The following is a 22,962-nucleotide window of genomic DNA, read 5'->3' as shown; positions in this document are numbered from 1 at the left end:
CTTCCTGTTGTATATAAACGATCTTGTAAATGATCTTCCTGTTAAAATCAAATTATATGCAGACGACTGTGTTTTATATTCAGTAATAGACAACCCCTCGGATCAAGTATTACTAAATGATGCGTTTCAGAAGGTAGTTGCCTGGTGTGAAGATTGGCAGATGTCAGTGAACTTTGAGAAAACTGTTTTTATGTGCATTACTCACAAAAAGAAAAAGCTTAATTTCAATTACTCGGCTAACAATATTTTTCTATCTGAAGTAATAGAATACAAGTACCTTGGCCTGTGGATAACTAACAACCTCAAATGGAATCGGCACATCGATAAAGTAACCACTAATGCCTATCGTAAATTATTTTTTCTTAGGAGAGCATTAAAGCTGTCCACGTGTCCCGTTCGCTTATTAGCGTATAAAACAATTATACGCCCAGTACTAGATTATGCAGCTATTATCTGGGATCCGTTTACGCAAACTAACATCAAAAAGCTCGAACGGGTGCAGAGAAAGGCAGTTCGCTTCATTTATAATAACTTCTCCCGTACCTCAGTAACAGAACTCCTAAAACAAGCCAACTTGCCTGCACTAACAGAGCGCAATCGAGTTTCCCGACTAAAATTCTTCTATCAGCTTGTAAATGGACACTACAACATTAACATCACTGATATAATTACATTTTCTTCCGGGTATGCCACAAGACAAAGGCATCAACTAACAGTGACACCATTCCGCGTAAAAAATAATTGTTTTAAATATTCCTTTTTTCCTAGGACTGTGATAGAATGGAATAATTTGACTAATATAGAAGTTACTCAGCCTTCGTTGTCTTTATTTGCTGCTAACATCTGTTGATTAGGCCTCAAGATCAAATGTGATCTCATTCATTTCTTTTTGCCACTTTTATTTAAACCGATGTTGTTTGTATAGGCAATGTACTACGTATTGCTTTGCTTTGTTGCCTGCATTTGTACGCTCATATATTGTACATCCACCCTGCTAAAATCCCTTTGGGGATTGCAGTATCTGTAAATAAATAAAATAAAATGTGGCCGTATCACCTGAATTGCCAATTTGTGCCCTCTGTTGCCAATATTGAGCTTATACAGTTAGCTCTTTATGGAATCATTATAAAATGTGCTTTTTAAATGTACCGTGTTTCATACCTTGCGGCACTGCCAGAATTAAAGGAATGGAATGGTAACATATATGGCTTTTCAGCTCCACAGAATTCAAAGGAATGGAACTGACAGCCCCACTCTGCAACCCTGCGCCACACAGCTGAATGACTTAACTGCATATTGTTCAGCCTTTCCACAACATAACAAAATGGTATGTTCAAGCTGTGGATAGATATGAACAGGACTGGAGTGTTCTGGCTCAGTCCGTAGGTGGCGATATTTTTTTACAAGAGCGAGCAGCTTGTGTCATAGCTGTGAAATTAATGCCTAAATTTCCGTGCTGGTTATATGAAAAATAAGCTGCCACTGTGATCTATATGGCCGTGATCTTCCCATTACGAGCACTCGTAATGTATGTGGGTCTCTAGGAAAATGAGCTAACATGCGTATAGGTACTGATATATTACTATTGTATGAAGAGAGAGATAGCGCAAAAAATTAACGCATATAAGGTCCCGATTAGAGTGTACTAGGACATGGTCACTCTAGTCCCTATGAGTGGCCGTCAGCATCCATATATCGAGAGGCCACGGCGGCGGCAACGCGGGGATTAAAAAAAAAAAAAAAAAAAAAAAAAAAAAAAAAAAAAAAAAAAAAAGTGACCCGTTAGGAGAGGAGGCACGGAAGAACGGCTAGTCTTCTCCGTTCGCACGGTAGAATAGGCGAGTGAGTCGCAAGGCAGGCAGACACGCCGGCCGGAAGCGCGCACGACGTAAGGGAGATCCCATTCGGAACGACTTGCTGCTAATAGTACTGCTGGCTAGCGTAAAAGCGATCCGGTGATAATGCTATCGTGGTGTTTTGATAAACCCGTCTAGGCGGGGCCGTGTCAAGCTGGCGGTGCATTAATTGGCTGCAAATCTCTACGAAAAACTATGCACCGGTGAAACGCGCGATTCGGGCTGCTGGGAAGTTATGTTTTCAAAAAGCAGAATGCTGCTTGGCGGACGACTTTGCGTCGCAATGTTGTTAGCAGCCGTTGCTGCCGCTGAAGACAAGTGCCCCGTGGCTGCATGCGGCGAAAGGAGTTGGCCGAATGGCCGGCCACAGCCTCAAGTATCGGCGCGCCTGTATGGCCCTGGCCTCCGAGGAGACTTCAACCTCCCTGCCAGATACTTTTTTGTACACGTCGTTGACGCTAGTGGCAACAAGTAAGTCGAAATAGACAGTTCGAGTATGTTTACTGTCGTAGCTGTCAGCGCGTTTCGACCGCCGATGACGAGAGAACGAGAACTTGGAAGTTTCTGACTACTCGAGCCCGGATTCGCGAGTGGTTGGTTTTTCTGAAGCGATGCTGACTCGGCGGAACGCACTCTTGTTGCAGCTTTACAGTAGCATCCTCGACGAACCTGACTGTGAGTATCACGGGAACCAACGGCCACTGCAGCATTTGGACCCAGGTCCTGAGTCGAGGAGATGGGCTTTTCATTGTTCGCTACAAGCTCTTTAAAAGTTGTCCCGAAGCACAAGTGGAGGTCAGCTTCAATGGATCTCCCCTCGTGGAGTCGCCAGTTGTGGTTAAAGGTATTCCGCTTTAATTGCCTTTATGTGGTATGGTGAGAGTTTTAGGGAAACTGAACAATTCAGTGGTTTTCTTTGCTCGCGGGTGTATCGCGTTGCACATTTTTTGCATGCAGTCAAATGTTGCCACAAAACAAAATTAAGCGCATTCTAGGTTAGAATAAGTGCATCCGTTCAACCGGTTCTACTATAACTAATTACAAATTGAAAGGACACAGTACTGCAATAGGGCACACTTTCCCATGCTTATGATGATTGCTCAGTTTTACTGGTTTCCACATAAATCATTAGCTTATTCTATACAAGGGTGCTGAAAAGCTGTGAGCAACTTATGACATTGTTTTTGAAACTCCAACTCACCTTACATTAACTTAAGTTCATTATTAATCAGCAACAGAAAATAGGCACATGAATCACCACCTAGTGGTGCGGCAGATGGTTGATTGCAGTGAGTTCCTTCAAAAATATATATCATTTCCCAATTGGGTAGCTTTGTCAGAAGGTGCGTTGTCATGAGTTGCAAAACCCAATTTTTTCATAACTGTAGCATATGGCCCTTTCTGGTTGCACCACACCAGGCTTGGGTATTTCAAACAAGAGTGCTGCTTAGATCACGCAGTGATGATTGTGTCTGCAAGATGTATGGACCGCACCGACATGGCGTAAAAACAGCTGAAAATTTAGACAAAATCATGTGTGCCCTTCTTTTTGGAAAGGAGCTACTTGGCCCACTAGCAAAATGATGTCGCATGTTGCCACACGGTTGGCCACTCGAGGCACTTTGTGGGTATTTGCGTGCTTTGCGAGGCACTTTGCGGGCTTCTTTCACACTCGAAAAAAACACTTATTTAGCGCATGTTGAGCAACAGAAAGCTGTATCGAGAGTTTTTCATGTTGCTCTACGATTTTCTCTTTGACACTTTTCATGTAATTATAATATTTGAGAAGTTAAATAATTAATTCAGACTAATTATCTAATTAGGCAGAATGCAAATAATCTGATTATCTCCAAGTGATTGCAAACATTACCGTAGTTCTGTCCAGCTACATGGCATTTGCATATTTTAAAATCTTAATGCATGATTGTTGGGACACCCTGTATAGGCACAAAGAACGGAAATAGGCATTTATGGGCACCATAATGTCACTGCTAAGCCACTTCTTAACCCCTAATTTGTGCTCGTACATTATGAAAGTGTGGGGCCATGGTGCACGAGAACAAATAGGCATTTGCCTATAATCCAATCTCTAACCATTACCATAGACAAAAAAAAGTAACGTGTGTGCAGAAGTAGATGTCCCTCCATCCAGCTGCATCAGCAACGCTCTGCTCACGCTGCTGTTCACTAGTGTCTTTCAAGACGGTGCCCCACGCTGCCTCGCCATTCCTTGAACTCATAGCATCCTTGAAGGGCACTGCCAATAAACCTCTTATCAGTTGGTGGAGGTTGGTGGAATTTCCCCGTCACTTGCACCCTGGAGCTTCAAACCCGAACGCTTCCGCCCATCATGACCGACAACACAGACCCGCCAGCGCCTTCGCCCCAGTCTGTCATCTGTACCGGGGTTCCTCGGCAACGTGATTCGAAGGTCTTCAGCAAAACAGACGACACCGACGTCGAGGACTTATTTACATCTATGAATGGGTGAGCATGCATAATAAGTGGGATGCTGCCAGAAAGTTGACCAACATCATATTTTATCTTACTGGCGTTGCCCAACTCTGGTTCCATAACCACGAAATCGACATCCTGACATGGCGAACTTTCAAGACGTCTTTCACTCAAGTGTTTGGTCGACCTGCTGTCCACAAACTACGCGCTGACAGCGCTTGCAAGCCTGTGCACAGCAGACTGGTGAAACTTTCATGAGCTACATTGAAGAAGTCGTCGACCTTTGCAAACATGTCAAAGCTGCCATGCCTGAAGCTGATAAAATTCAGCTCATCCTCAAAGGGCATCGATGACGGCCCATTCCAGGTGGTCCTCGCCAGGAATCCGCGCACCGTTTCTGAGGTCGTCACCTTATATCAGAGCTACGATGAGTTGAAGAAGCAACGCACCCTGACTCAACAGCCTCTGTCGACCGCCGACTCGCAGTCGAGTCTCGTTGCCGTTTCCGACCACTTTCCACTGCTTCAGCAGATTAAAGACTTTGTGCGTGAGGAAGTGTCCCGTCAACTTTCCTTGGTCCCCTTCAATCAGGAACCGTCCTGTCGTCTGCCTACAACGCTTTGCACTGTCATTGCCGACGAGGTCGCTCAAGCTGTTCCCGTCGCTCACCACCAGCCACCTGTGGCCGCGCTTCTTTCCTATGAGCAGACAGTGCAGCCTGTATCCGCGCTTCTTACGTATGCGCAGGCAGTGCAGCCTGTTGCCGTGCCTCAGACCTATGCGCAGGTAGTGCGTAGGCCTCCCCAGCCGCCTTTTTCGATCCAATAACACTCTGCACCACCCGCCGCTCCTACTGCTTCTTGGGCCGGGCCGAGAGTCAGCAATCCTTGGCGGACGCCTGACAATCCTCCCATTTGTTATGCCTGCTGCACTCCAGTACACGTTGCTCGCTATTGCCTCTGTGGCCTTCAAACTTCCAATGACACTGCCCGGCCGTTCCAGTATGGCAGTCAGCCCATGTGCCAATCAGCCCCGGGTCCCTCCCAGCGGTATGTTTCTTCTAATCTCCCTGAATTTCCGTCGCGCCGCTTACCATCTCCTTGTCGACGATCGCTCTGCGCAATGCATCACTGACCTGCACCCTCCGACCAGGAAAACTAAGCGCCGCAGTTCAAGCGGCAAGCACTGCGCCATCTTCGAACTGCCCAAGTCCTTGCTCTTCTCCTGCTAATATGGTCGCAATATCTTTCGAAGGTATTTATACTTTTGCGCTTGTGGACACCGGCGCCGCCGTTTCTATTATAGCCGCCAAAGTCTGCCATTTGCTGCGCAAGGTGACCACGCCGCTCTCTTGACTGTCGCTTCACACACCAAGCGCGCAGCACGATACACCTCTCGCAGCCTGTACTGCCCATGTGCTTTTACAAGGAGTTTTGAATATTGTCGAGTTTATTGTTCTTTCTGCCTGCTCACTTGACGTCATCCTTGGGTGGGACTTCCTATCCCGTCATAATGCCGTCATCATCTGCGCACGAGCTGAAGGTGAATTTTCGCCGCTGTGTGACGCACCATCCCATGACACTCTTGATCAGCTGCCTAAACTGGTCGTGCGTGAGGACGACCAGTTTAGGCAGCTGATCAAGAGTGTCATGCGTGAGGACGACGTGAGTACGACCAGGGCAAAGAGCCTGGAGGACGACCAGTCCTCCAGGCTCTTTTGCCCTTGTACCAGTCGTCTACGGTGCCATCACCGATGCTACGGTATTCTTTACACCGTCTGTCATCTTTGAGTCGCAAAGCCGTTCCACTGCCTTTTGCAACACTTGACATCGCCGCCGGCCTCAGTAATATTTTTGTGTACAATCCCCTTTCTGCGTCTGTTACATTGTTTGTTGGCGAATGTCTCAGCCGTGTGAAACACCTTGACTCTTCTTTCTTTGTTACCATGCCAGACTAATGTTGCCATCTTGACTCCAACGAACGTCACACCCTTTCTATGCTGGAAGAGTCGTCGAGTGACATGTTCTCGAGTTTCATCACCACTACACTAACCACTGCCGAACACTCCGAGCTTCTTCAGCTTCTACACCACTTTAGAAATTCTTTCTATGTTTCTCAGCCGCAACTGGGCCGAATGTCGGAGGTGCAGCACTACATTGACACCGGCTTACACCAGCCGTTGCGTCAACGACAGTACCGCGTCTCTGTCGAAGAGCGTCGCGTCATTAATGACCAAGTCGATGATATGCTACGCTGTGGCGTTAATCAACTATCCCACAGTCCCTGGGCATCTCCTGTTGTTCTTGTTCGCAAGAAGGGCGGGTCTATTCACTTTTGCGTTGACTACCGGCGATTAAGTAAGGTAACGCGGCGATTAAGTAAGGTAACGCGCAAAGACGTCTGTCCTTTGCCGCGTATCGATGACGCCCTTGACAGCCTTCAAGGAGCAGAATTCTTTTTGTCCCTAGACTTGCTTTCTGGCTACTGGCAGGTTCGGATGGCTGAAGCCGATCACCAGAAAACTGCATTTATTACATCTGACGGCCTATACGAATTCAACGTGATGCCCTTTGGACTTTGCAATGCGCCTGCAACGTTTGAACGACTCATGGACAATACGCTGCGTGGTCTGTGTCTGTTACCTCGACGATGTCGTGGTTTTCTCTCCTGATTTTTCGACCCACCTACTTTGACTTAAATATGTATGACATGTCCCACCTACACTAGCCTGCAACTCAACCTCAAAAAGTGCCGCTTCGCCGCGTGGGAGCTGACCATCTTAGGCCACACCGTGTGCAAGTACGGTGTTTACGGCGTTCTACCGGACTCTGCGAAACTTCGTGCTGTCGCTGAGTTCCCGAAGCCTACTAACGTCAAAGAACCTCGCAGTTTTGTGGGCCTATGCTCATATTTTCGGCACTTTGTCTGCAATTTCACATCGATCATGTCACCCTTGACCCAGCTCCTACGCGGTGGCGCGGACCTCTCCTCGTCCACTGCATGCGACGTCACATTTGCTACGCTGCGTCGTCTTCTTACCTCTCCACCTATTCTTTGCCATTTCGACCCGACAGCTGCAACTGAAGTACATACAGACACCAGCGGGGTCGGTCTTGGCGATGTTCTCGTGCAACGAAAGCCCGGCTACTCCAAATATGTGGTTGCCTATGTGAGTCGTACGCTGACTAAAGCAGAGGCCAATTACAGCGTGGCTGAAAAAGAGTGCTTGGCTCTAGTATGAGCATTTGGCAAGTTCAGCCCATACTTGTGTGGCCGCCCATTTGAACTAGTAACGGATCACCACGCGCTTTGTTGGCTCGCCACGTTGAAAAATCCATCTGGCCGCTTAGCACGCTGAGCACTCCGAATCCAGGAGTACGATATTCGCGTCGTCTACCGCTGCGGACGCAAGCACACTGACACAAACGCCCTGTTCCGTTCACCTCTACCTCCAGACTCTGCCTGCGGAACCACTTGCGCACACTCCATGCATCTCTTGACCTTCACTAGATTGGCACCGAACACCGCCGTGACCCGTGGATCACTTCTCTTTTCGCCTATCTTTCTGGATCATCGACCATCCCTGTATCCCGTTCCCTCCGACGCCAAGATGTTCATTTCGCCATTCGTGATCGGCTGGTCCACCGATGCAACTACGCTTCCGAAGGCCGTAGATGCTACTGGTCATTCCCCGCAGCTTAAGGTCACAAATCTGTGCCTCTTTTCGCAATGATCCGTAATGTGGCCATGCCGGAGTATTTAAGACATACGAACATATTCGTTTTCGCTACTACTGGCGGAGAATGTGCACTTTTGTACGAAAGTTTGTTCAGTGCTGCCCTGACTGTCAACGTTGCAAATTGCCACCTTTACACACGTCTGGCGCCTTGCAGCCGCTTCCGTGCCCTGCCAAACCCTTCGATCGCGTCGGCATTGACTTCTACGGTCCGCTTCCCATGACACCGAATGGAAATCGGTGGATCATAGTTGCTGTAGACCATTTGACACGCTACGCTGGAACTGCTGCTTTACCGAATGCTACAGTGCGAGATATAGCCTCTTTCGTCCTACATCGCTTCATCCTTCGACATGGCACACCTCGAGAACTCCTCAGTTATAGAGGTCGTGCCTTCCTCTCTGAAGTCATCTAAGCTCTGCTTTCGGAATGCTACATTATTCATGGAATGAGCACGGCATACCATCCGCAAACTAACACAGAACGATTTAACCACACTCTTGGTGATATGCTCGCGATGTACGTGGCATCTGGTCATGGGAACTGGGACTGCGTATTTCCATTTGTAACGTTCACATACAACGCCGCGATACAAGCTACTACGGGATTTTCACCTTTCTTCCTTCTGTATGAACGGGAGCCTTCGCGTACCATCGACACTCTCCTTCCATACCGTCCTGACGCTTCTGAGTGCCCACCTGTGTACTAAGCTGCCCGACAAGCCAAAGAGTGCCGCCAGCTCGCGTGCATCTTTACGTCACAAGAACAACAGCGCCAGAAGGAAGGCTGCGCCGACTCACTTCCAAATCCCACGTATGCCCCTGGATCTTTTGTATGGCTGGCTGTTTCTTGCCAACTCCCGAGCTTTCCTCGAAAGTCATCCCAAAGTACGCAGGGCCTTACCCCGTCTCGGAGTGAACGTCCCCGATGAATTTTCTCATCGAGCCACTTTCTCCATCTGACGACATGCGCCGACATGGACGTGACCTAATCCACGTGGCGCGTCTCAAACCCTACCATGACCCTCTGCCTCCAACCTCTTAGGTCGCCAGGATGGCTCTTTTTCTGCAGGGATAATTGTGAAGAAGACGCGCCTCCGTCCAGCAGCATCACCAATGCTTGGCTTGCTCTGCTCGCGCTGCTGGTCACTGGTGTCTTTTGAGACAGTGCCCCACACTGCCTCGCCGTTAATAAACTTCTTCTCACATGCAATAATTTTTTGTTACTCCATAGAAATTTTAGACAGTGAGTCTTTGCAGGAACCCAGAAAAATTTTTTAAAGGTCTTATTTTACAAAAGGCAAACTTTTACCTTTAATACTGATTTAGTGAGAGAAGTTTGTACAAACCTCTAGGCCTTGTGTACAATTAGGGATCAAATGTTGCGGCCTATACATTTACACCTGATGACTTTCACATCTATGGCATGTGTTGGAACCATTTCTTCAACATAGAATTAAGCATGTTGACTCTGCAAAATAACTTTGGAGAACACTCTAGCAGCTTTACAGTAATTATTTGTTAAAATGTGCTGTTCCAAAATGCTGGACATGCTTCTACTCACAAATTTGAAGCACAAATGCTGTGGTATTAACAACATGCCTAAATGACACTGTTACAAAAATGAAACAATACTTGCACGTCCAGACATATATTTTTCATGTTGGACCAGCATAATAACCAGAAAAATTGCAAATGCTTACGTGAAGGTTCTGCACGGTCAGCCTTGCTCGCTCAGGATTATCCACAAACTCCAGTCTCACTGTTGCAGATGGATTAAAACAAAAATGTGTTTTTTTTAAGATAATGTTCATTAACAGTGCCTGAAGTATTAGACGAACAAATTTCAAATAATAATGAAAAAAGAGCGGGAATTAAAGTGGGACAAAAATACAAAAATGTAAGGACTCGCGAGATTTTTTTTTTTTTTTTTTTATTGAGAGAAACACGAAATACATATAGTCGTAATAGGTAAGGATAAAGGTCACCCAAAAGCTTAACAATGATTAGAAAGTGTTCAAGGAACATGACAAGTGGTTGTCAAGAATGCACTCTTTATCACAAAGTGAAATTGATGCCTGGCCAACGTATGCTGCGCTATTTCTTTTGATGAAGAATGCTTTATTTCGCATAATGTCTTATTGTGATGCCTAGCCACAGTAGTTGTGTTGTGAAAATCAGGATCTCAGCCACGTGCACTGCAGCATGCTGCCAAATGGAAATGGAGGGATGCAGAATACTTGTTCCCTTAGGCGCATGTTAATATGTTAACGCACTGACTACTTTGGCCTACAGATGCGGAATACTTGTGTTCACTTAGGCGCATGTTAATATTTCAACACACTGACCACTTTGGTCTACATATGTCTTCCCATATGTCAAAGGGATATGGTACATGATAGCTATCCTACATGGCACAAATTTAGTGATGTGCTTGGCCCCACAATTCCCCCTTCATAGTTCTTTGCCTCTGCACCTACATTTTTTCACTTTTGCAGATGGTATTGCACTTTTCAAAGTTTTTTATGAGTCATAAAGATTATCCGAACTTCATAATGGACTTGAGACATTATTCAGCCCCTGCGATAGCTTATGAACATTATGGAAATTTGGTAAATCTCTTGAGTTTCTTGGATTTTCAGAGAGTATACTTCTTTACTTTGGAGTCTTTATCTCCATGACCAACTTTTCACATGCCCTGGCTAGAATGTTTTCAGGATAGGAGGCATCTACAAATTTATACATTGGTTATTTGAAACTTTGGTGGGGGCCTTTTCCACATCAAAAGAAAAGGTGTAATGTGTGTAAGCCAGGCATCAATTTCATGTTTGTGATTGAGTTTGCATTCTTGACAACCACTTGTCATGTTTCCTGAATAGTTTCTAATAATTGTTAAGCTTTCATGTGGTATTTTTCCTTACCTTTTATGACTGTATAGCTGCTGTGTTTCTTTCTCTAAAAAAAAAACAAAAAAAACTAGTTGTTATGTAGCTCTCATGTCGTTACCCTTCTTTGTGTCCCTGTTCCATTCGCTCATTTTTTTTTTTTAATCGTGACACCTTACCAACTCATCCAGTTGATGATCCTCCTGCTTTCTAATAAATTACAACCTGCTGTTTAACTTAAGCAATAGATGCATTTCAAAGTTGACAACATCGGACAACCTGCTTCGTTTCTTAGTACTAAATACATTCACACACATGCCGAATAGGCGCCCAACAGATGCACTGGATGGGACAGCTGTACTTAATTTCAGGAAGATCTGGTGAGCTTGTGAAAATTTTTCTTTGAGCTCACTCAGTGCAAAATTTTGCGACGCCAAAAGGTACCTAGAAAACTTCTCATCCTCAAGTGGCGACAAGAAATAACTGTTCATTCAAGAAGGTGTTCCCTAAGAAGTAGTCATCCTCCATTGTGTTGGAGCTGGAGTTGCAGTACTCCCAAGTTCCAATGTCCACAATTTAAGAATATGTGAACAGCTCGCTTTAGATGGTATTGAGGGCCACATTTCTTCAGGGCCGCTTCATAACAATCCAAGACAACTTGAATCTTGATAGTAATGTAGCTGCGACCATCAGGTAAAGATCTGATCCATAACAGCATTGGACCAGCTTCAGCAAAAACTGGCATTAGCAAAGCTACTATTTAAAGCCAGACACTGTAAAGTACCATCACATAAGGGTAATATCCAATTGGCAATTTTACATGCTTTGCTCTTGCGTCTTGAAAGTGATCAAAGGGCTAAAATGTTGGTAAATGGTACCCCCTCTAACCTGTGATAGCGTGCACTAACTTTTGCAGGTGAATTTAAAATGAGCATTAATCCCCTATTGCAGCTAAGTGGGCCTTTACAATCAAAAACAAGATAGGGGAGAAATGTGCGAATATTACGACTTATGAATATTCAAGGCATGCTTGCATGATGTCCGAAACATGGCTTCACAGCTCTTCTCACTGACTTTAGCTTTTCTACCGGGAAACAGTTAACTTTCTTTAGTACACATATGATGTGTCTCACAAACTTACCTCTTATGGGTTCTATACACTTAGATAGAGGTCCACAAAAATGTACTGCAATCCAGTAATTTTATCATACTTAATCTTTTGATGAAAACTTCGAGTGTTGGAAGTAGGTAACTGCTGTGATTGTTACCTTGCAAAGTGTCCAATGCACAGTACACAGGCTTCATGACCTGCAGTATAAAAACTATGATGCACCAAGAAGCTGTGAGAAGTATACCTAGAATTTATATACCTTGCTGTATTTTACTATGAACTTGGGCTCATGAAGTTTCGGCAGCCTGAGAATTCCATGTTTAGAAGAAATAAATTATAGGTCCTGTCCCTTCTCTAGCAAGGTATTGATAACATCCACAGCCCTAAGAGTGGAATTCAAATTCTATCTTGTAACAGCTGGGTGCAGTAAATAGATCCTGCAGTGGGCCTTGATTAGGTCCGGTGCTTGCGTCGACTGACTGCCCTTGCTTGCTCCAGTTTTAGTACTTTTTGAACAGTGGCAAAAAAAGGGTATTCGAGAGTAACCATACATTTTATTTTCCACACCAATTTAGTTCAGTTGCTGTAAGCCTTCTTTTCTTTTTCTTTTTTTCCTTGTGTGTGTGGGGGGGTTGGGGGTCTACTGGAATGAAATGTGACCAGTAACGTGACCCTTCACCGTACTGAAAAATGTTATCATAAGTATGCTACTAAGAAAAGTTAATGAACACTTTGCTAAGTTGCCAAAAAAAAGTAATGCATTGCTGGTAACGCTGTTGTAACATGTTACCGCCAACACTGTGACACACAGCACTCAAGTTACACCTCTTTCATCAGCTCTTAAATTTGATTTTCTTTCTTGATCATGTTTTTGGTTCAGTTGCTTTCTCTCTCTTACATAGTTTGTCTGACAGTTTCTCATGTCGTTGTGTAATTAAGGGCTTAGATTCATACAGTTCAACCTTTTCTCTGTAGGACCCCTCCACCACGATGCTTGCAGTTGCCCTGCTCCTTTTGGCAAGTGGCTGTTGCAAACAAAATGTCCAGCAGTGGATCCTCAAATCCTGAAGGATCTGGCATGGTTTGATGAGATAGACATGAAGAAAATGCTTCGTGAAGCCCTTCGACGATTTGATCGCCCTGGTTCTGTTAGCTTCTGCCATTATGCTGTTATTAAAAACAAGGTCAGTGTTTTGCATTGAGGCACGTTAAGCAAGTGTATGACCTGTCTCACATATTAAAGTTCTGTGCAAGTTGGGCTTAGTTGGTGCAATAATACTGCAGGTTGAAGAAAGCTCGACTTACGAAGTTTTTTGACATATTGACACGTATACATGTTTATCTTTCACCGGTGGCCGCTTTCCATCGGCTAACAAATGTTAAACGTTATCGCTCGGCGCAGGACGCGCCTGTATCGGAAGTTTCTAGAACGTTATCGATGCTTCTTTTCGTTGCCTGTTTTCACCGACGCTTATGTTATCTGATTGTGTGACCGACGCGAATTGTCTAGAACTTTCTGGAAGACACGCGGGCATCAGGGATTAATCTGGAACCTTCGATGACTCAGGTATAAAAGCCGACGCTTTTCGCCGCTGAGCAGTTTTCGACGATCGCCGACTGTGTTCGCTGCTATCGTTGTGCTTTGAGTGTACCTTGCTTTTGTGGGCACAGGTTCGCCCAATAAACAACCAGTTTCGTCGTACACAGTTTTACGACTGTTTTCTTCAGCGTCACTACTACGTGACAATATGTAAATAAGTGTTATGACGCTGTTTTCAAACTGCTCGCCAGTTTCATAAATGTTCTTTTGAGCACTAATGTGAAGGGTGGGGGGAGGGTGGAATTTACCTTCAGTCTTCTATAGTATACTGGTAAACGCAGTTCAGTGGCCTTCTCTTTTGCAACATCATTCTTGACATCTGCATTGCTGCTGTTACAGCGGTCTTGAACATAATCTTCACATCTCGCCACCACCAAGTAAGCTGGTAACTTTTCAAATGCTCCAATCAGCATGTTATTTCAACCCGCTTTCTATTTATCAGACATTTCCATTTTATGAATCTTTACTCAGTGTGCCTGCTGTCGAAGTGTTCACATGCTGCTTATTATTACCTCTGATGTGCTAGCTTCCATTTAGCATCTATCTTGCACACATTTAACTCCTCACATAAGCTCTTAGCATCTGCACTGGAGCAACAGCACTGTGGCCACTTTGTCTGGGCATTCTGCTTCATTTACTTGTTGTATTTTCTGAGATGGCAGTTGGAGTTATACTGGTGGAAAAAAAATCGTACCTGCAAACAGTGGTTAGTTACTTCATGCTCTTCTGGCGAAAGCATTCACATGTGCCTGAATTGAGGCCACAGAAATGTTGCAACTTTATGATGCATGGCTAAGTTTACATTGGTGCTAAAGAAAATTCCATGCACATAATTCAAATACTTCAATCTTTGATATTTCCGTTGTTTTTACCGAAGAATTGTGTGGTTTCTTCAAGCTTCTTGCAATTTTTGTCACGTGCAGTATGGCAAGCTGCAACGTTGGACATCTGTCGGCCTCAAGTGCGTGTGTAGCTTCTTCAAATTGCTCCAGAAAAGTGATTAGATCCCTTACCTTTTCTTGTTAATGGCTTCTGTGGTGGCAGGATTCCTTATTTCAAGCAGCGCACCTTATATTTTCAAATTGGCGGAACACTGATCTGAGCATGGCAGATTTTGAGTTCCATCATGTTGGAACCTCCGGTTATGCTTTGCTGCTGAGTTGACTGGCTAATCCACATTGTTTGAGGAATTTGACAAGGCATTTCACATTCTGGAAGTTCTCAGATCAAAGTAGCCTCTTCTACAATGAATTCCTCGGCAAAATTCTTGCGAAGGATCATGTTCAGCAAATGGGCACAACAGTTCAATCGGTCAAAGGGCTGTAAAGCGCAAATAATGTTCGTGCCCTGGTCGGTAACAAATATCGCCTTGGCCAAGGCGTCGCTGCAGATGCCAAGTTTGGCAAACCGACGCAACAGCTCTTTCTATATGTTCTCACCTCTTTTCTTCTCACTTGTAAACTCAAATGTGAAGAGCACGTGCGAGTGCAGCTTCCATTCATCGTCGATTTAATGTGCGATAGCGCTCATGTAAGAAATTTTTCTATAATCATCTGTCCACATGTCTGTCGTGATCGCGCGTCGGCTCTCGTTTATGGCTGCCAGAATTTCAGGCATGAGCTAACACCTGACATTTGCGGCAAGTTCTCCAACTTTTCGCACAACTGCCGTATGATGAGGAGGATGTTTCCTGCGTCTAAAGCTCCATGGAGGTGCACTAATGTTCATTAGCTTTTCGGCTAGCTTCGTAAAACCGTTGCCACTGACGATGCCGTGAAAGTGTAAATCCTAAGTGCGCAAAGTGACAAATTTTCTTTCACAGTTGCTGGAACAAGTGCACTTGTGCGTTTTAAGAACTTCCTTCTAGTTGCCTTTTCTGGACATCTCACTGCTTTACATGTGTGCCTCTGTAGGTGTTAATGCCGTATTTGGTGAATAATAGGCAAGGAAGGATTTGCAAGCTATGCATCCCACGTATCCAACAGGTGCCAGAGTTGCACTGTTCACAAACTTGTCCCACACAGCACTTTTGGCATTGGATTTTTGCATCAGTTTATAGCAGCCCTCTTCCAGTCCAGCTCTCAAGTCTTGAGGGCTGCCCGTCGCCATTGTAGACACCCTACGTGTAAGACACAGGTAGTTGAAGATGATGCTGGGTTCAGATTCGATTGACAAAGAATCGCACTTCTCCGACACTCAGCACCCAAGTTTGTAGGGCCGAGAGACTGTACCAATCACAAGGGGCTTTACAAACGTGCTGCACTAACGTGAACCATCAGCTAGAAAAAAGTGAGGAAGGGTTCTTCCTGCTATCCCTATTGGTCCCCTCCGTTCGGTTCTCCTGGTTCTTCTTTTCTTGGGCCACTGCTTACATGGTTGCTTTAGTTAAAGAAAGCAAGATAAAAAAAAAAGCTACAAGATACACAAATACGAACAAGTTCAAGTAGCGTTTTCTTTCCAATTCTGGAATTCGCACATTAACCGGGCTCATGCGCTCTCAAGCAAACAACACACTTGAAAACATGCAATGTAACTGGTTGGTTGCATTTGGGTAACTCCCTACTATGTGTGACAGCCTTCACAAGCAACACTGCCTCGATCTGGCCATTAGTTCGAGAGAAGTGCTGGTGGCATGTGCCTTTGCAGCCTTCATCCAGTTCCCGCGACGCTGCAGGTCAACATCAACAGTAAAGGCCGCCGCAACGTGTGCAGCGCTTCGTGGGGAGCTTAGCCTCATCTATGTGGCGACAATTACAGAGCTTCCTTTTCTGTTTTAAAACTCGTCCGACCCGCCTTCTGCAGCACCCAACAAGTGCTGGGCAAGCGGTAAACAACCACTTAAAAGCCAGCCAGCAGCATTGGAACATGCCGTAAGCGAAGGCAGATGCAGCAAGCTGAGCTCCGCTTCTCGCTCGATTCACCTGCATGGATGTGGCTCCATCTTTGATACGTCAAAGATTCGCTAACTCGGTGAGAAATCATTGTGCGCCGACGGCAGAATAGCACGTGGGCCTTTGGGTAATTTTTGTCTTGGAAGTGGAGCACTAGCAAGAATTTCAAACCCAAGTTGGGCTCCAATGCCGAACGGGCCTGGGCCCGACTAAATTTACGCCTGGCTGCTTGAGCCCAGTCTGACCCAGGCCTTCGGGATGGCCCGTGCCTGTGCCCGTGCACACCTCTACAATACATTTCTACTCTCTACCAGGTGCCATTGACCATTTGCCTGAACATTAGATACTTGCACAATTTTTTCAAATTTTTTCTTCCTTAATGCATATCGGACATAATTTTTTTCTTGCGCTTTGAAGGCATTCAGGCTGCATTCTGCAATTACAGAGTCAACTGCTACGTAATAAATTGGAGAAAAAAATATTTTTGTGTCTGCAAAGAGTTAAATTGAAGGTTAGGCATTGATTGTCACTGAGACTGTCTCTCATGGCTAATATTTTGGTTTATAATCACCAGTGGATCATACTGGCCTCACTATCATGCTACAACTCTGAACATGTTTGTCATTTGTAAGCCTACTGGAGCCTGAAATGACACATTACTGTTTATTATAGTTTTTTTCTGCTCTGCACATTTGCAGCTGTTGTTCTCTTTTTCCTAAGGTCTACCGAAAGTGCTATGGGCAGCATGTTGGATTCAACATGTTCATGGACCAGATTCTGTTGTCTCTTACTAGAAAGGTGAACTTATTTTCTTTATTTTGTACTGCTTCACGATCTTTGCAACGTTTATGCAGCAGTGTGAAAATTTTTTTCTCATTGCTAGAAATGAAAACTGATCTAAGTAACTGAAGTCTAGTATGACTTTGTTTAGGTGCTTCTTCCGGATGTCGAAATGCTTGTGAACCTCGGTGACTGGCCACTTGAGCAGAAGAGCCACACTGGAGTCCGCATTCCTTTCTTTTCATGGTGTGGCTCAAAAGGCAGCACCGATATTGTAATTCCCACGTATGACATAACAGAATCGTCTCTTGAAATGATGGGCAGGTGAGAGCCATGAAATTTTTTTTTTCTTCTGTTGCAAGCAAATGCTGAAAGGTACCTTAGCCGTTGTTTTGTGGTCTCAAATTTTTTTAACCATTTTGATCAAGGGTTATATAGATCTAGCTTATCATTCATGTCTACTGCGGTGCATTTTAAAACGATGCCCATAATTGTTAGAATTTTTTCGAACTTTTTTTACATTTATGTTACTTCTTGTAGTTCTTGTAAAGTCATGTTTGCTCAGATTGTGTTACAAATAAAGCTCCCACTGAACATGGTGAAAAGTATCATAGTGACATCAACATGTTGAAAACCGTGCTTGCATGGATGCTAACAAGCCAGTTATTTTAGACCTGTGGTTTCTCCTATTTATTAAGGGATTGTGCTAAGAATTGGTCATATCAGATTCCTTCGTTGCAGAATATAGCTGATAAGGAAAGTGGCACATTACTCCATGTGCCAAACACTGTTCCCATTAAAGCAGGTGTTTGCTTTGCTCGAGGCTGTCTTCCACATTGTTATTGCAGATTATTGAGTGATATTGCAGTGCAGAGATCTGGTTTTGTGTGTTAAATCTTCATTGAGATAAGACCACCACTCTGGGCAGTGTCTTGCTTCCATTCCAGCCTTTGCAGTTTGGGTAGTAGAGAGTGTGAACAGAACTTAGAAGCTGGATGGGCACTCTGACGGGAAGCTTGGTAGGGTAAAGGTGAGAGAGCAGGTAAAAAGAAGGCAAGAAGGCTTTTGGTTGCTGCATTATCATACATCTCAGAAAATTGACCTGTTTGTCCAGCCAGTGTTCCACGCATAGGTGTTGTACTGTTGCATATTAGACTGCAGTAGACATTTTGATCATTATAGGAAGTTTGAAGCAGCCAGTGCAATGTGCATTGTAGGTTCTGCAAGTGTACAAAATACAGGTGCCACGAAGAGTCTGAATTTCCCTGTAGCCTGGGCATGTCGCTTCGAGACTTGCCAACCTTGAAACTTGGAAAGTACCTTAGTTGAAGACACGAAACACTACAGCTAATGAAAAGTACTGAAATTTTTTATTAAGATGTTAGCTGTTTATAAAAAAAAAAAAAAATGCCGACTGGATTCTGTAAAGACCCTGTGAAAAATCACTCTGCTTTATATTTCCAACAAAAATGATCAGCTCTACAGAAAAATAGATATGTTCATCAAATTTATTTGGAGAATATTCACATGCTGCCAGCCAAAATTTCAGTTGCCTATATAGTACATTCATTTTATGAGTGGGTGACACTATCGCGTGTGTGCCCGAATAATTGAGCGTGTCTGAAAAATTATGCTCTTAAAAAATTGGTTGGCAATGTATTTGTATTTTTTAAGAATAGTTTTTTTCCACACTGCATGCAAATTAAAAATGTGAAATTATTGGTGTCAGCACGTAGGTACAAACAAGCTAAACAAATTGAGCGTTTTACGATAAAATCATAAAAGTGGGCAAGTAAGCACCTGGCATTCCATCTGCAGTCTGCACTTATATCTTTCACCGGCACAGTGCATCCTGTAAACTGATGTGCTGATAATAGCAGCCAGCATTTATCTCTTGAATGGATTAAAGAGACCGTATACCATTTAGGATGTGTCCTCAGTTACTGATGGAGATATTGCCTCGAAATAACAGAATCAGGCTTGGGTTTATTCTTTAAACAAGGGGTTATATTCTAGATCAACATGAAAAGCTGTGTAAAAATTTAAGTTCACTCTGCTTTTTGTCACAAGATATTTCTTTGTGATAATTGGGGCATTGCTGTTGTTAATTTAGTGTGTGTGTGTGTATGTGCACGATAGAGAGAGACCATGAGCTCTAGAGAGTTTTGGCTGGAAAGTGATCCTGGTTTCCATGTAAAACATCACATAATGCAGGCAGCCAAGTGCCCCTTATTGTTTAGCTGCACTTCAGCAAATTGTTTAGCTGCACTTTAGTTCCTACATCCTTGTCCTTATCTCCCTTAAACTTCAGATTTGCGATGTGCTTCAAAAATGGTCAATAAGAATGTTAGTGTATCTTTTTTATTACAAAGAGTACTGTGCTCCAAACCATTTTCCGTACACAATAGCTGAGGAGGGAAATGATGAAATTACCAAAAACTCCCTCAAAGTTGGTGTTTGAGCCAAATAATTTATTATGAAAATTTAACATCTGAACATGGCAAACAAGGTGCAGCATAAAGACAGCAGTGCTCTTTGTCTTTGTCAATTTTTGTTGGCTGCATAAGTTTTTGCTTGCCACACGCATCACAAAACAATTGTGAATGTCTGGTTCTTTTTATCTTTGTGTACTCACTTATTTTTTGCTTGAAATTTATGGCCATTATGATTTTGCATGGTTCTGTTTTAGTGAACCATATAATCTTGTTTCTATCAACCGTTCTTTGACCTTATTGGTTCTCTCTAAACACCTGTCTCAAGAGTGATGGCATCCAGAAGGTGCCCCAATTGCTCCTTTGAAAACAACACGGGAATGGATTTCAATGTGACCAAAAAAAAAAAAAAATGCTATTCCGGACTCTCAGAAGTTAAAGCTATTTTTTAGCCAATAATGGCATTAGCTGTGCTCCTTTCAATTTTAATTTTTGAGGCATACTATCGCCATCACTCTCAGTTATCATTGTCACTGATAATCGTATGCATTAAATTAGGTGAGCTTGTGGGCAGAAAACCTAAATTTAAAGCTAAGCTTAAGCTACTTTATTGATAAGCTTTCCACCAAACAATTGGTTGTCCTTAAAAACTGCTAGGGTGTCCCTTGGATTATGGCCTCTGACATTTAGGAATATGATTAATGAGCTTCTTTTGTGACCTAAATTTTTGCTTTTGAAGACAGTTTAATTAATTAAATTTAAATTGGTAATTTTTAATTAAGGTAAGTTGAATTAGTTAAAGTTAACTGTTTTATACATGTATACTTTCTGCCATGCGCTAGCTGCTTTTATTTTTATCCTTCTATACGACTTTCTTTTTCCTTCTTTAAAGACATTGGTGTCTTCACAGAAATTATGCTGCATTCCAAAAGTCGTTAATCTGCTGCACAAATTCATCTGTTATGAAAATGCTGTTGCTTGTAGTGCCTGAGGAGTTCATTTCATTGTGTGTTTTGTGGACAGAACTGCATGATGAGAATTGACCCAAAGTATGTTAGCACATTTTCAAGTAGAAGCAAGGAGTAAAATGGAGAATTATTTTGTGTTCTTCTCTTACCGGTGTTTGATAATAGCCAAGCTATGAATTGGGATAGTTGGCGTGTATTCATTTTTCTTGCACTAAGTACTGTAGGACACAACAGTGACTTAAACGAATGCTGGATATGAAGCGGACAGGAAGTGACATGTGGGAGCTCCCCTCTGTCACTTTGTGTCCGCTTCATATCCAGTATTCGTTTCGTCCCTGTTGCGTCCTACAGTACTTAGGGCAAGAAAAATGAATCTGTTGAAGGATATGCTGTATAAAATGGAAGTCATGCTTCTGTCCATAAAATGCCATTGCATGGCATAACTGCCCCCTAAGCCACTCTGAGCTCAAAGATTCATTATATAGTCGCAGCTGTGTGCCAATCTACAGTGAACACAGAGCTGCAAGAATTTTTTGGATGACGCCGTAATAGCACAGTTCCAGGCTTTTTATGAATGGCTACGTGGCTGCTGTGGTTTCTCGTTCGCATTCACTACCGTCCCCACAGGTGTTCTCTCCTCCTCGCTACATACTCTAACCAACTCCATGCAGTGCAGTGAAAGCTACAGTTTACGTCACATCTGAAGAATGGCTCCTCCATTGTCCACCCGTAATGGCCCTCTGCGGGACATCGACTAAAAGAAAGCTTCACGAAAGGATCAGTGGCGCACAATGTGCGAGCCCCCTCTATTCTCGGTACACACAGCCGGCTCTCATCTCATTGGCAATATCGTCCCTGCAGGCTGGCTAGTTGACAGCTTTAACTCTTGTGATGTCACGCGCAGGACCCTGCTGGCATCACGATGTGTGAAAAAGATAACAGAAAAGCTCGAAGAGGAGCACTGGATTGTTTCTTAAATTTGCGGCTTCACCGAGGTGCCTAGCGCTGCCATGTTCACGAACGACCATTGTCATGGTATACATAATGCACATGTTTATTTAAAATGTGTAAAAAAAATTTCAGGTGTGATTTTTAGGGGTCTTTTCAAACCACCAGTGCACCTCTTGAGCCAGTTTATCACAGTTATAAGATTTGGCACCCATTTCTTACCGATGTTTGGGATGCATTCTGTGCAGGGTGACACTCGATCTTCTTTCTGTGCAAGGGAACAGTGGGCCAGCTTGGAAAGAGAAGCGTCCATGTGGGTTTTGGCGAGGTCGTGACAGCTGCCCTGAGCGCCTTGACCTTGTGGCTCTCTCGCGTCGTCACCCGGATCTGTTGAATGCTTCCCTCACAAATTTTTTCTTTTTTCGAGACAAGATGGATGTATATGGTCCCCAAACCAGCCATGTCTCCTTTTTTGATTTCTTTAAGGTTTGTGCAAAATAAGATTCATTGTCTGGCATGGATGTGTAGTGCCAAGAGTTAGAGAAAATTGTTATTGAGATCTGCATGACATTCGTCACATGTTATCCTGTGAAGACTATTCAAGCAATTTATGGTGACTGAATTTATATGCAACCTTTTTTTGCCTTTTAAGCTGATTTGTGGAGTAATAAATCATTCTACTTTGATTGCAGAAGCACCCAATACCAAAAGGATCAGTGTGCTCTCACTACTTAATGGCAGTTTTAGCTTGTCCTTGCAAAACTCACGTGACAGTTGGTTTAACGAATTGGTATTCAAATGATCTAGTTTGCTCATAGCTGATAGAAATTTAACAACTTTTCATGCAAACAAGGCGCAATCTTAAGACAGCAGTGTCCTTCTTCGTCTATTTTTACTAGTAGCACAAGTTCTTGCTGAGCACACACATCACAAGCAGAGGACCACATTACCAATGTCTGGTGCTTTCCCTCTGTGTGTACTCACTTTTTTCCCAGACATTTGTTGCCATTATGATCTTCTCTCCGACTAAACTAAATTGTCTTGTTTCTATTCACTTTGTGTCACTAGGCTTCGTAGGGGCAATGTGCATCATGCTCTTGCATGATGCATATTGTAATGCATAAGTAATGCATTGTGAAGTGTTTGCCTACTTCTGCTGCATATTGTACCAGCAAATTTGTATTTCATGTACAATATATGTGTAATAATCAGCTTTCCTATTAACTGAGCAACAGTAGATTGTCGTAGGAACTGTAGAAGCAATATAAAAGGTATACAATGTAGAAACAGTAGAAACTGATA

At 43.7% G+C, this 22,962-nt stretch overlaps 1 protein-coding gene across 1 annotated transcript in view; it reads left to right on the top strand.

Annotated features, from left to right (window-relative positions):
- The first annotated feature begins 1,775 nt into the window (after positions 1-1,775).
- The window catches only part of LOC119435919 (protein O-glucosyltransferase 2-like), a 31,279-nt gene continuing 10,092 nt past the window's right edge, over positions 1,776-22,962 (top strand). The window contains exons 1-6 of the mRNA XM_037702615.2: positions 1,776-2,327; positions 2,501-2,700; positions 13,017-13,225; positions 17,253-17,330; positions 17,464-17,636; positions 21,909-22,146. Coding sequence (XP_037558543.1) covers positions 2,092-2,327; positions 2,501-2,700; positions 13,017-13,225; positions 17,253-17,330; positions 17,464-17,636; positions 21,909-22,146 — 1,134 coding nt within the window. The 5' untranslated portion in view covers positions 1,776-2,091. The remainder of the gene's footprint in view (positions 2,328-2,500; positions 2,701-13,016; positions 13,226-17,252; positions 17,331-17,463; positions 17,637-21,908; positions 22,147-22,962) is intronic.

The sequence above is a fragment of the Dermacentor silvarum genome, chromosome 1, assembly GCF_013339745.2.
Source record: "Dermacentor silvarum isolate Dsil-2018 chromosome 1, BIME_Dsil_1.4, whole genome shotgun sequence".
NCBI classification, from domain to species: domain Eukaryota; kingdom Metazoa; phylum Arthropoda; class Arachnida; order Ixodida; family Ixodidae; genus Dermacentor; species Dermacentor silvarum.
This window is presented reverse-complemented; position numbering and strand designations above follow the sequence as displayed.